Raw genomic sequence first — 12,181 nt, 5'->3', positions numbered from 1 at the left:
AATCCTACACACTAGACCTTTAAGTGGCCTCAAGGGGCTGAGGTTTTTCTTCAGGCTTTGAGAGGGACATATTTTATAGGACAACAAATATTCACTGTTGTGAGCAACTATCAAGTGAGTGTCAAGTATCCCCCATATCTCACTCGTCTGCACTCCATCAAAGGCCTTGTTCAAGCTGCCAGCCCAAATTCATGTTTTGGCATATCCAGATTGTAACCAGATTGATTTTAGAGAGATTGGACTGCAAAAAAACAAAAACAAACATGAAATGTGATTTTTGGAAATCAGATCCAAACAACATTTGAAGATGTTTCAGTCACATTTTTACAGATGTGTCTCAGTCTGGCCGCTCTGACCACTGAAATTGGATTTTAAAGTGTCTTTTGCATCACTTGCAACACAACACACAACAAGGACATCAAATGCAGTGTGATAAAAATGTATCACAATGTATACCAGCCTCCTCCGTCGCTGAGTTCGCCTGGTGCAACAGAAGAGTTCTGCACGGCAACTTGACAGCACGATTGTCTGGAGTGTGGAATGATAGATTTCCATTCTTCATGCTTCTGCGTCTGAGAGTCCATTACTAGTGTGGCTATGTGGTTACTGATGCCTATGTCTTTACCACAGCGACCCATGAAGATTGATAAATGTTTGGACACGCTAAATCAAACTGATCACCTGCAGTGTGGTGATCTGAATAGTGAGGACTGCTTATCTTAAAATCCGGACTTGAGAAACAAATCCGATTTGCCAAACCTGGATACACTTCATAAACACTACTGGTAAAACTATTTGCAGTTAGAGCCCGGTCTCACTGCCAAGTCGTCGAAATCCAGTGCTTGGGCAGTGACTTGTGGCGGTTGCCATTATAGTTTAACGGTGTCCAGCAGCGTCAAGAGGAAATGCGGTGGGACAAGGATGAAAGTTAAGGTAGCAAAAGAGTTGGGCTGGCGGGAGGGGTGGTGGATGGGTCCAACAAACAGACTCTCACCCGAGAGAGCAGTGTTTGTGTCCCGTAAGATTCTAAAGCCAAACTGTTCTTTTTGCTTTAGTTGCCAAAACATCTATTTGCAGTGTTGTACAAATGTAGTGCTTTTATTTTGAAAGAGACTGTATGTAAACGGTAAATTTCATGTGAAAACAGAAGTGTATTTTGAAAGAAGACAATACATGTAACAGACAGAACTTGACACGGCGTCCCAGATGGTACCTTGCACGTTGTATGCGGATATGGAAAGTCCAAAACATCAATATGTGAGGAGGTCGGAGTGAGAATGTGTTGGCAGTTAAAATGTGGAGACTGTTTAAGATAGTTCAGAATATTTAGTAGAGACATTTTATTGACAGGAGCATTTTCCTACAGTCCATAACCTAATGGATGCCTATAGGTGGCCTCCTCTGTCAACTGATGTTAATAACAGAATCCAGTTTCATTTTATTTTCCTCCCTCTGTCTACCTCTCTCCATCTTTTCCCTCTGTCATCTATCCATTAATCTCTCTATCTGTATGATAGATCAGCTCACACTGTCAGTGACACTTAAACATGATTGGCCAGTTCTGATGACATCATTCTCAGCAGATTTACAGTCATTTATTGGTTGGGTTTGTAGTTCTTTCTGAAGTGGGCAGGCCTACAGGCACCGAGTGGGGGAATAAATGTGTTTTTTTGCCCCCAGTGCATATTTACTACATGGCGTAAATCGAACCTGGACATTGTTCCGCTACAGCCATCCATTACTGATGACAGCATTCAGGCATGACGTTTATGAGGTGGGCTGTTAGGATCAGTAATTCACTCTGTCAGGAGATCTGAAGAGAGCAGTGGGGGTAAAGAGGAGGCACAAGAGGAAGAGGACAAGAGGTTTAGGAAGAAGGATGAAGGGGGAAACAAGTGGGGAGAGAAGCAGAGAGGCGAGGATGGAGCAGAGGAGGAAGAAAATAGTTGGCATTTGTGAGACAAAGCTTTTTTTCATGGGGGAAAATTATTTCTCACCATCCCTCCCCTCTTTTCTCCACTCCACCCACCCTTTTTTCTGGCTATCATGTTTCTTGTGCCAATCAATATTTTATAGCTGTCGCTCCAGAGCAATGACCCCCTCCCCCCCCCCCCCCCCCCAAGCTCTCTGAATGACAGATGAGGGTGAGAATGGGTGTTGGGGGCAAAGTGAAAAGCGTGAGGGAAGGGTGGGAGGGTGTAAAGCTGAGTGGTGGAGAAACATGAAGTAACAAGAAATGGCAACAGAGAAAGAGGGAGACAGTGCAGCGAGTGAGGCAGAGACTGACGGAGAAATGGGTGAATATGACACTGGATGAATAACCAAGAGTGGGAGAAAATTTCCCACAGATAATGAAATTATGCTGTGAAAATGTCTACCAATTTTCATACTCTCAGAGAACCAATTACAAAACTAAGAGAAAAAATGTCAGCCTCGTGACATCAAAGTGGGGACGCTGCCTACTCATTTTTCCCCTATTTGTGTCTTGTTGTTTTACCTAAGCTGCTTTTAGCTCGTAGCCCACAGCACTCTGCTATTCTCCAAGATAAGGACTACACACATGCCACGGTGGAGGAATGTGTGTGTGTTTATGTGTGCACAAGCGTATAAATGCACAATTATGTGTTGCTTTTTCTGTATCTTGTGTGTTTGCTTGTGCAGGAGTGTTTATGTGTGACTGTAGCCATGACACATTAGGGATAAAAAAACCTTGAAGCTGTGTCAAAAAATGTTCGGTGTGTTAAGATTTTCCCATGAGTCACAGCTCTCCAGGTGAGGCAATCACACACAGAAGCACATACACACACGGTGAGAAAGGTCTAGATGGCCTTAGTGAAACCGGATGATGATAGATTGCAGGGAAATTACAAGTTAGAAGAAAATGTGCATTGGTGTGTGTGTGCATGAAGTGGTAACAAACTGTATGTGCACTGTGTTGGTGTGTGTCTGTGTATATTGGAGGTAAATAAAGAAAGGCCTTCTCCTGTCCCTCCCACCTCCTCTTGTAATCCTCTGTGTTTCCGTGACCTCGGCAACCTGGTGACAAAGCATTCTTGGTGTCCCTTTGATTGAGGCCACGGGTGGGCGTGAGGTTTGGACAGACTGAAAGGACAGTGGAGGAGAAAGAGCAGGATGGAGGAGGCCGAAAGTTTGTGATCTTAGGGTTGGCCGAATCAGCAATCTGCCTGTTTCAGATTTTTTTTTCCCTTAGTTTAGTTTTAAAGCTGAACTTTTATGACCGTAACATTGTGCCACATTTGCTAAATCTGTCACTATATTCTAAAATAAGTATATGAGACAGGTATCTGTCTCTTCCTGCTGCTAATGACATTTGCCAGAATCTACCATGAGGCGCAAAAAACAACCAATCAGAGCAGAGGAGTCCCTAACGCAGCTCACTTCACTTTTTATACCTCTGCACCGGTAATAGCCATGGCCGCAGGCATTGTATCTTCGGGTTGTCCGTACATCCCATTCTTGTGAACGCCTCAAGAGCACCTGAAAGGAGATTCTTCAAATTTGGCACAAACGTTCAGTTGTACTCAACAATGTCTTGATTAGATTTTGGTGGTCAAGGGTGAAAGGTCAAGGTTACTGTGACTTTGTCTGTCTCACTCTTACAACATGGTCAACATGACCTCACATCCATCTCATTTTCGTGAACGTGATATCTTTGCTTCGCTTTGGGGTTGCATTTTTGATGTATGAAAGGCGCTATATAAATAAAATTTGATTGATTGATTGATTGATCTCAACAGCTTGAGGGAATGTCTTCAAATTTGGCATGAATGTCCACTTTAACTCAACGATGAACTGATTAGTTTTTGGTAGTCCTAGGTCCAAGGTCAAGGTTACTGTTACCTTGTCTGTCTTCTTGTGAACGTGAGATCTCAAGAATTCCCTGAAGGAGTTTCTTCAAATTTGGCACAAACGTTTATTCGGACTCAACAATGAACTTATCAGATTTTGGTGGCCCAGTGTTAAAGGTCAAGGTCAGCATGACCTTGCATCCATTTCATTGTCGTGAATGTAATAGCTTGAGGGAATTTCTTCATTTTTGGCACAAACATGTACCCTCTCTAAATTTGGAGGGTTTTTCAGCTCTGTAAATGCAGAGCAGGTGGAACTCTTTATTTTTTTTTCTCAGCAGCAGTTTGAGTTGCAGAATGGATATTTGATCAGACGATCCAATCAGAGCTGATCGGGACAGCTCGATGGATGAGAAAGGCAGCTATTTGTGAGTGAATGCAAACTTTTAGACCCATCACAACGAACGGTTTAAGTTTCACTTTCACTGTGCCTGCCATTCAGTTCTGATTGGTTGTTTTCTTTCATGTGCACTAATGCCATTAAAATGACAACAAGGCAATAGAGTAGGCAGCGGAAAATAATTTTTTGTTCACTGATCTGTCTCAATTAGGGCTGTGTGAATATAGAGACAGCTTCAGCAAATGTGACAAAGGTTATTTTTAATGAAAGTTTCCAACCAAAGCTTTAAAGCCTGGTCACACCCACTTTTTAAAAAGCACAAAGCTAAAGATCGAAGCAAATACATTTTAATGGAATCGCAGCAATTAGTGGTTGACTTGCAAAGTAAATTAGCACACATATCTGCGTCATGTTTAACTTTCCCCCATAAATTAGCACTGTTGATCAATAGCAATCTATCCTGGCAGCTCTGACCTGTGAGGGAACAGAGAGCTGGAGAGTTCAAAATTAAGGGAGCTATTAGCTTATTAACTGTATTGCACCATCCACTTCTATTTAACCCTCCTCTGTTAAAATATGAATCGCTCCACTAAAGAGGGGAATGGTTTGCAGACAGTCATGAGGCAGGAATAGAGCACACTGTGTAAACTCATTTTAGCATTAAAGAACACATCTGAATTTTTGTTTGTTGGTGATTAATGTATCTGAAAGCCTTGGATGAACAGTCCAATGTTAATGACATGCAAATCAGTTAGCTCCTCTCAGCGATGTTAGCTCCTCTGTGAGCATCTGTGACCTGTGGGTCCCTCTAACATCCCTCTCTTTGAAGGTTTGCAGAGACTTCTGTGTGTGTTTTGCAGAAGCAAAAATCTCATTCTTGTGCTTGTTTTTTTTTTTTTTTTTTCTTTTAATGAATGCCTCTGATAGCCAGAGGGTTTCCACAAATGGACGCAACAATCAGGTGCTGTTTAAATCTGCAATTTAAGGCTCAGTGGAGGAAAATTGTACTCTGTCCAGGTCACCAGCTTGAGACACTGCAATTATTAACGATCAAATGAGACAACATTGTCTCGTACGCACTCAGTTCAGGGGACAATGCTGCTCACTGATGCGAATCACAGCACAATAATAAACGATTGAAAGAATGCAGCATTTCCTCTCTGAGCTGAACTCCTGTCCCTGGTGGTCCTCAGAGCGTGTCGATAGAATAAAGACTGATGGAGCTGTAAATCTGTGAATATACTGCTCATTAGTGAATGTCAAAATTCTCACCTTTCTCTCTCTGTCCCCACAGTGAGAGACGATGATGATTTCCTGAGTCTGAGCGAGCTCCCAGAAACCTTCCCCTCCGACCCTCCGGAGCCCTTACCTCACTTCCTGTTTGAACCTGAGGAGGGCTACATTGTCAAAAACAAACCTGTCAATCTGTACTGCAAAGCAACACCCGCCACGCAGATTTACTTCAAGTGCAACAGCGAGTGGGTCCATCAGAAAGATCACACTGTGGAAGAGAGGGTGGACGAAAACTCAGGTGAGTAAAGTCTAACACATGTACAGTCGTGTACACATGTACATAGATCTAATCAGAGGATGCGATAATGTAAGAGAAAGTCTGTCCAGGCAGTCAAAATCCTGCCTAGATGTAATGATACCATAGCACCATAGATCTTTGGTTGGCCCCGGATAACCGGCCTCGGTCGGTGAGCAGAGCCATTCGTGACACGGCGGAGGTGCAGCCAGACGATGGCCGCCCCTCTCCTATCTCGCACTGCATGTTTGTAGATAACCTGGTGCCAAATCACTTGCAGACAACCTGATTCTGGGTCAGGGTTTTGTACGTGGCAGGACAGCTCCCTTGCTGTGATCTATTGAAAGTCAGCTCTTGTCACACGACCGCTATTGCACATCTGTCCGTCCTGGAAGAGGGATCCCTTCTTGGTTTCTCTTCCTAAGGTTTCTGCCTCTTTTTCCCCTGTTTAAGTTTTGTTTTTTTTGGGAGTTTTTCCTTATCCGCTGTGAGGGTCCAAGTACAGAAAGATGTTGTATGCTGTAAAGCCCTCTGAGGCAAATTGTGATTTGTGATATTGGGCTTTATAAATAAAATTGAAATGAATTGAATTGAACGAGTCGGCTACATGTCCGATCACTGGCTGTGCGCCCACTGTGAGAACAGTCATATCGGAATTCATGTGTTTTCTCACACAGAAGGCTGCCATTATCATGCCGCTGCTGCAGTAGGCTACCTCAATAGCCAGCCGATAGAGCCTGACTGCTAGGCGTTTTCTGATGGGGACAGTGTGCCTTCATGCTGTGACAGCCTTGTCATAAAGTGCCCCCACTACTCCTGACTACTGTTCCACACCCACACACTCTTTCTACAGAACTACCAGTAATAGCTGCTAACAGAGCTACTGGACCAATAGAATGACATCATTGGATTGTCCTACTATGGCAATCATTCATTGAGATGAAGCTTGCATCACTGTATTGTTTGTTTTTTCCACAAATGCCTGTTTCACAAATATGACGTTTTATTGCTTTTCCAATGCACTTGTGTGTAATGGTTTTGGTTGCATGTGGGGCTTTTTTAGGGCAGAAATCCGTTCACACTGATGTCAGACATGGGTCACTTCAAACATGAATGTGAACAGTGCATGCAGAAAGGTCAGATCTGGGGAAATAATCAGACCAGAGCATTAAGCCCTGTAATGTGGCCTAAGGTGCACAAGTATAAACTAAAATCAAGTCCATTTGTTTTCCTTTCACTTCCACAAGTTGACCTCTTAGCCTGTATATTTGTTATGTGCCTGACAATGATGAGATTTTGCTGTGTGGGATATAAAATTGTCACACATCCAGAAAATGTGGCCAACATTTTTCCCAGGTTGCCTCGCTGGTGCACTGTAAGCAAACAGGTTAAACCTATTATTCAGATGTTTAGTTATTTGCGCTAAGAGCTAGGTCACATGTCAGACGTGTGTACACAGCTGCCCCACCACCAGTGCTGTACTGTGATGTTCACAGGACAGTTTAATAGGATCCACAGTGATGTACTGGACTGCAGCCAAAGTTCCACGCTTGTCACTTGACAGCACATGGTATTATTCTGCTGGCTGGGTAATGATGAATCATGCTGTTGCTCTGGCGAGATGACAAAGACGTACACAACCTGGTTTCTTAGACTTAAGGTTGACATGAGCTGAGCTTATGGGTCTCCACCTGCTTGTTAATGAGCCTGAGTCCCCAGAGCGGGTGATTAAACACAGGCCGAAAACAGTTTGAAAACTCCTGATATATAGTGCCTGCTGAATGAAATACACAGTGGGGTCAACAGTAGCACAAATCAGCACGGTGGTGGTTGAATCCCTGTGTGTTTTTTTTATCTCTTGAAGCAGGTGAGCAAAATACGTAGTACATATTTTATGCGCACAGTCTTTGATATTTGTCAGTGTGTATGTTGCACTGCAGTTGTGAGGAAGCAGAACTTTTGATTCTGTCTCAACCCAAGTTGACACATCGACTTGCCCACCGAAGATTTCCTCTTGTATTACAAAGCAGACCCTGGAGCCAAACATTGTGCTGTGTGTATATGCGTAGGTGTGTGTGTGTGTGTGTGTGTGTGTGTGTGTGTATGTGTATATGTGTATGTGTTCTTTGGTGTCCTGGTTGCTGAGTGGGTCTGCTGCAGTGCTAAACCCAAAACGGAGACAGAGGCAAACTGAGCAGTACAGTTTGATGTTCCCCCTGATTCAGCTGTCACACATGAATAGTCAAGGAAGAGGGGAATAAATGCAACAAAACCTGCAAGAAGTAAACATAAGAGAGTTGAGACAACAGGTACAGATATAGAAGCACACAGAGATGCATACAGTGGCAAGAAATAGAATAACTTTATTGCCTCTGTTGGAGGGAGGGTTTCATATCAGAGTACAGTATACCCGAGTGGCAGCTTCAGGACTGAAAAATGAAGCCAGTACGAATGTGCCAAAACCTGCAGTTCCTTGAATGACCACTTGAGGCTGGCTCCAGAAGTGAGTCAAAAAAGCCTGGTACAAAAAAGTTTGGTGCTCTGTAGCTAGTTTCCCTGTTCATGACAGCTACTTTCAAATTTTTTATTTGAGCATATACACCTCATTGGTTCAACTGCTTGTTAGCGCAAATAGCTAATCAGCCAATCATGTGGCAGCAACTCAATGCATTTAGGCATGTAGACATGGTCAAGACGACCTGCTGAAGTTCAAAACGAGCATCACAATGGGGAAGAAAGGTGATTTAAGTGACTTTGAACGTGGCATGGTTGTTGGTATTAGTATTTCACACGCTGCTGATCTACTGGGATTTTCACACACAACCATCTCTAGGGTTTACAGAGGTTTACAGAATTTGAAATATTTTAGATAGTGGTTTGAAAATAATGATCCCTCATGACAACTGTACACAGGTGACTTTTTATATAACTCATCAGTTTCTATTTTATTAAGGCTTAAAGTTCCAAATACCTAAGGGCAGGCTGCTTTGAGTGACAGGCTGTCTGCTTGATGTCACCTCAGTCTATGAGTCAGATCCACCCCTCAGTGCTCCACAGCTCCACCCTTCCCCTCAAACATGCTGTGCGTTCCAATACCTATACTACCATATGATATAGCATGCCAGAAAAAGATTTAGTACGTCCCAATACATTGTATGTGAAACGCAGTATGCCAAAAATACCAGGATGTTCTACTACATTGGGTCTGATTTCGTAGTATGCAAGCCAGCATGCTTCACTGGTTATTCTGACCCACAATCCTCTGTGCAGTGGACGATACGTCACATTGACTGAGCCGCAGACAGATGCTTGACAGCTCATTGATAGCTGATTGACAGCTGTCAGAAGTCGCATTGATGGATCACAGCGCATTCAAGTGACTGATGACCAGTTGAATAGTAATAATAGGTATATTGATTGTTTAATTGAATTGAATTATCATAAATATAACCAACAACAAAAGGGCATAAGAACTAATAACAATGACAGAGAAATGTGTAGCCGATGTAATTTTACGATCGTGAATATGATATTTTAGAATCTACAATATATACAGTTATTATAGCAAAATAACAACAGCAGAGCCCCCGCGTTGACCTACGTCTCTGGTGAGCTCATTGGCATTTTGTTTTATCTGCATGGTAACAGATATATGAGTAAGAGGGTCAAAGTTCAGGGTATAATGTTATGAAGAAGTAGCACTGCATGCAACAGTATGTACTTTTTAAGGACAGGTGCAGTACATAGCCTACTCAAAGTAAAAAGAAATGGTATGTGATTCGGAACGCACCCATAGTCACTTCTTGCTCCAGCATGGCGATGCCTAAAATGCAAAACTTGAGCCTTCAAAAAAGGAGTCCACAAATCAGTGGATAATATCAAGGTGGCTACATCTCTTATTTTATATAGTCTGAGTTTACCCGCCTTCTAACCCCTGTTCACTGCCTTCAGCCCTGTCTAAATTGGTTTTCTCAGCCATGTGTCTTTTGAACAGTTGTATCCCTTCATCTCTCTTCCTGCTTTCTCCCATTCTTACATCTTTCTGAATATTTAATCGTCATACTTTCTTTTGTTGTTTTGTTTCTTAGCATTTTCCATTTATCTTCTCTCGTCTCTCTCCCTCTCATGTCATTTTTACACTTTTTTCTTTTTAGGCATCTCCTTTACTTCTTTATTGCCCTAAAAATGCATGTGCCCTGAGGAGGTTCTACATTTCAGACAGACTTCGGGTGCTTTCAGACCTAGAGTTGTCTTGCTTTGGTCCAAATCAGGGACTTCTTGTGTTACAAAGTTGCACAATTGCCTAGAGTTGGTTCCTGTTCTTACGGAAGCATTTACAAGCTGAGAAGATAAAATGGCTGCGTGAGAAAGCTGCTCTTGATTGGTCAGAATTTCCAAGCGGGAAAAATCCAGGAAGTAAACAAACGTTGAAGAAGAGTACACTTGCAAGATAAATGTGACACTTTCTAATGTCACAATGGAGGGACAACTACGCAGGTTGATTTTAGCGCTGCTCATCGTGGACTATATTGCTGTCATTGTTCACTTTAGGTAAACCATACAGTTTGAAGATGATGTTTTGATGCATTGGATGTGCTGAATGTGCATATTAAGGCAGTACAGGAGGAGGTGCACATTAATAATCCTCCAGGACTGTAACATGCTCATGTTTAACCCAAACAATGCGTAATGCGACTGCACTTGGTTTGGATCAAGGTCAGAACAAGTTGTCACCACAAACGAACCGCAGCAGAGTTCATTTGTAACCAGACCGAGACCACCTCTTCAAGAAGGTCTCAGTCCGGTTGTTTTGGTGCACACCTGAGTGCGACTGCTGTGTTCACACCTGCCCAAACGAACCGCACTTAGGGGGCAAATGAACTTGAGTTCAATTGAGCCAAACCAAACAGGGCAGGTATGAAAGCACCCTTACAGACCAAAGAATAAAATCTCATGTTTGCGAGTCTTCTAGGTCATCTGTCTCTGAAGGTTCAAACACCTGCCCATTAACCCTACATCACTGATGATGTAGTAGTAGATGAGTGAGGTCACTGACTACAACAAAGTGGAAACGCTGAATTTTTTTTTTTGGGGGGGGGGGGGGGGGGTTTCCATAAGTGAAATGTAAGGGATGATGTATCTACCATAAGCATCCATTATCTTCCTCCTATCTCTCAATGCTCATCAGTGACATCACGTGCAGCTGCAAGTCATTTATTAGTCTCCCATCAGCTGTTCTGCGCGCTGCTGGATTCCAGGCAGCACGTTATTGAGAGGAAATGCTGTTTAATTAACGACCCATGGATTTAGCTTCTCATACTGTATGATTGACACCATGAGGTCTTCGAGGGATCAGGAACACCCAGTCAGCCCTGTAACTGACAAAACATCTGTGTATTTTGAACAACATCGAGTCTGGTTTTACTCCTGACATAATTTTCAGTGGCTGTCTTGCAGCCACATTTACCAAAGAAATCTCATTTTGTGCAAAACTTAAATTTCATCTTTTCATTTTAAAGTTATCTGAGCGTCCCTGAGTGTTGAAATAACCCTCAGGCCTGGTTAAAACATAGATTTGGTTTTACATTTTTGAACTGCTTTAGATATGCTTTAATTTATGCTTAATTTATATTTCACAAAGCCATCGTAATGTCACTTTAATAAGGAATTGATTGGCTGCATGCCTCTTTTTACTGCGCCAGGACACTTAATCCCTTTGGCACACAATAATCCATATGGATATACATATGAAAATAAAATGAAGAAATAAATGAACTGGGGATGTCCAGTCCAGTAGCTCAGTCCATAGGGACTTGGCTTGGGAACTGGAGGACTGCCGGTTCAAGTACCCGTAGAGTATTGAGCATGGACTGGAAGCTGGAGAGGTGCCAGTTCATCTCCTGGGCACTGCTGAGGTGCCCTTGAGCAAGGCACTGAACCCCCAACTGCTTTGGGCACCTGTCCACTCTCCACTTAATGTATGTATAGGTCCTGATTGTGCATGTGTGTGCATTTTGGGCCTGTGTGTGTATGACAACGGAGTACCCCTTAAGAATCAATAAAGTTCTTCTTCATCTACTTCATCATCATCTTCATCTTCATCTTCTTCTGCTATTTCTTCTTCTTCTACTTCTACTTCTTCCTCTACTTCCTCATCGTCTTCTTCTTCTTCTTCTTCTTCTTCTTTATATCTTCTTCTTCTTCTGCTTCTTTACATCTTCTTCTGCTTCTATTTCCTCTTCTTCTTGTTCCTCTTGTTCTTCTTGTCCTTCTTGTTCTTGTTCTTCTACTTCTACTTCTTTACATCTTCATCTTCTTCTTCTCCTTGTACTTCCTCATCATCGTCTTCTTCTTCTACTTCTTCAGTATCAGAAGTTGTTGAGCTTAGGAGATGTCTGGAATGGAGCCTTTTTTAGGAAAATGGCTCTTTGCCTTTAAATCTTC

At 42.6% G+C, this 12,181-nt stretch overlaps 1 protein-coding gene across 2 annotated transcripts in view; it reads left to right on the top strand.

Annotated features, from left to right (window-relative positions):
• The window catches only part of LOC117252724 (netrin receptor UNC5C), a 285,759-nt gene that overhangs the window by 131,850 nt on the left and 141,728 nt on the right, over positions 1 to 12,181 (top strand). For both annotated transcript variants that reach the window (XM_033619822.2, XM_033619821.2), the window contains exon 2: positions 5,504 to 5,740. In XM_033619822.2, coding sequence (XP_033475713.1) covers positions 5,504 to 5,740 — 237 coding nt within the window. The remainder of the gene's footprint in view (positions 1 to 5,503; positions 5,741 to 12,181) is intronic.

The sequence above is a fragment of the Epinephelus lanceolatus genome, chromosome 9 (genome assembly GCF_041903045.1).
Source record: "Epinephelus lanceolatus isolate andai-2023 chromosome 9, ASM4190304v1, whole genome shotgun sequence".
NCBI lineage: Eukaryota > Metazoa > Chordata > Actinopteri > Perciformes > Serranidae > Epinephelus > Epinephelus lanceolatus.
The sequence above is the reverse complement of the archived record's forward strand: the minus strand, read 5'-3'. Positions and strand labels throughout refer to the sequence as shown.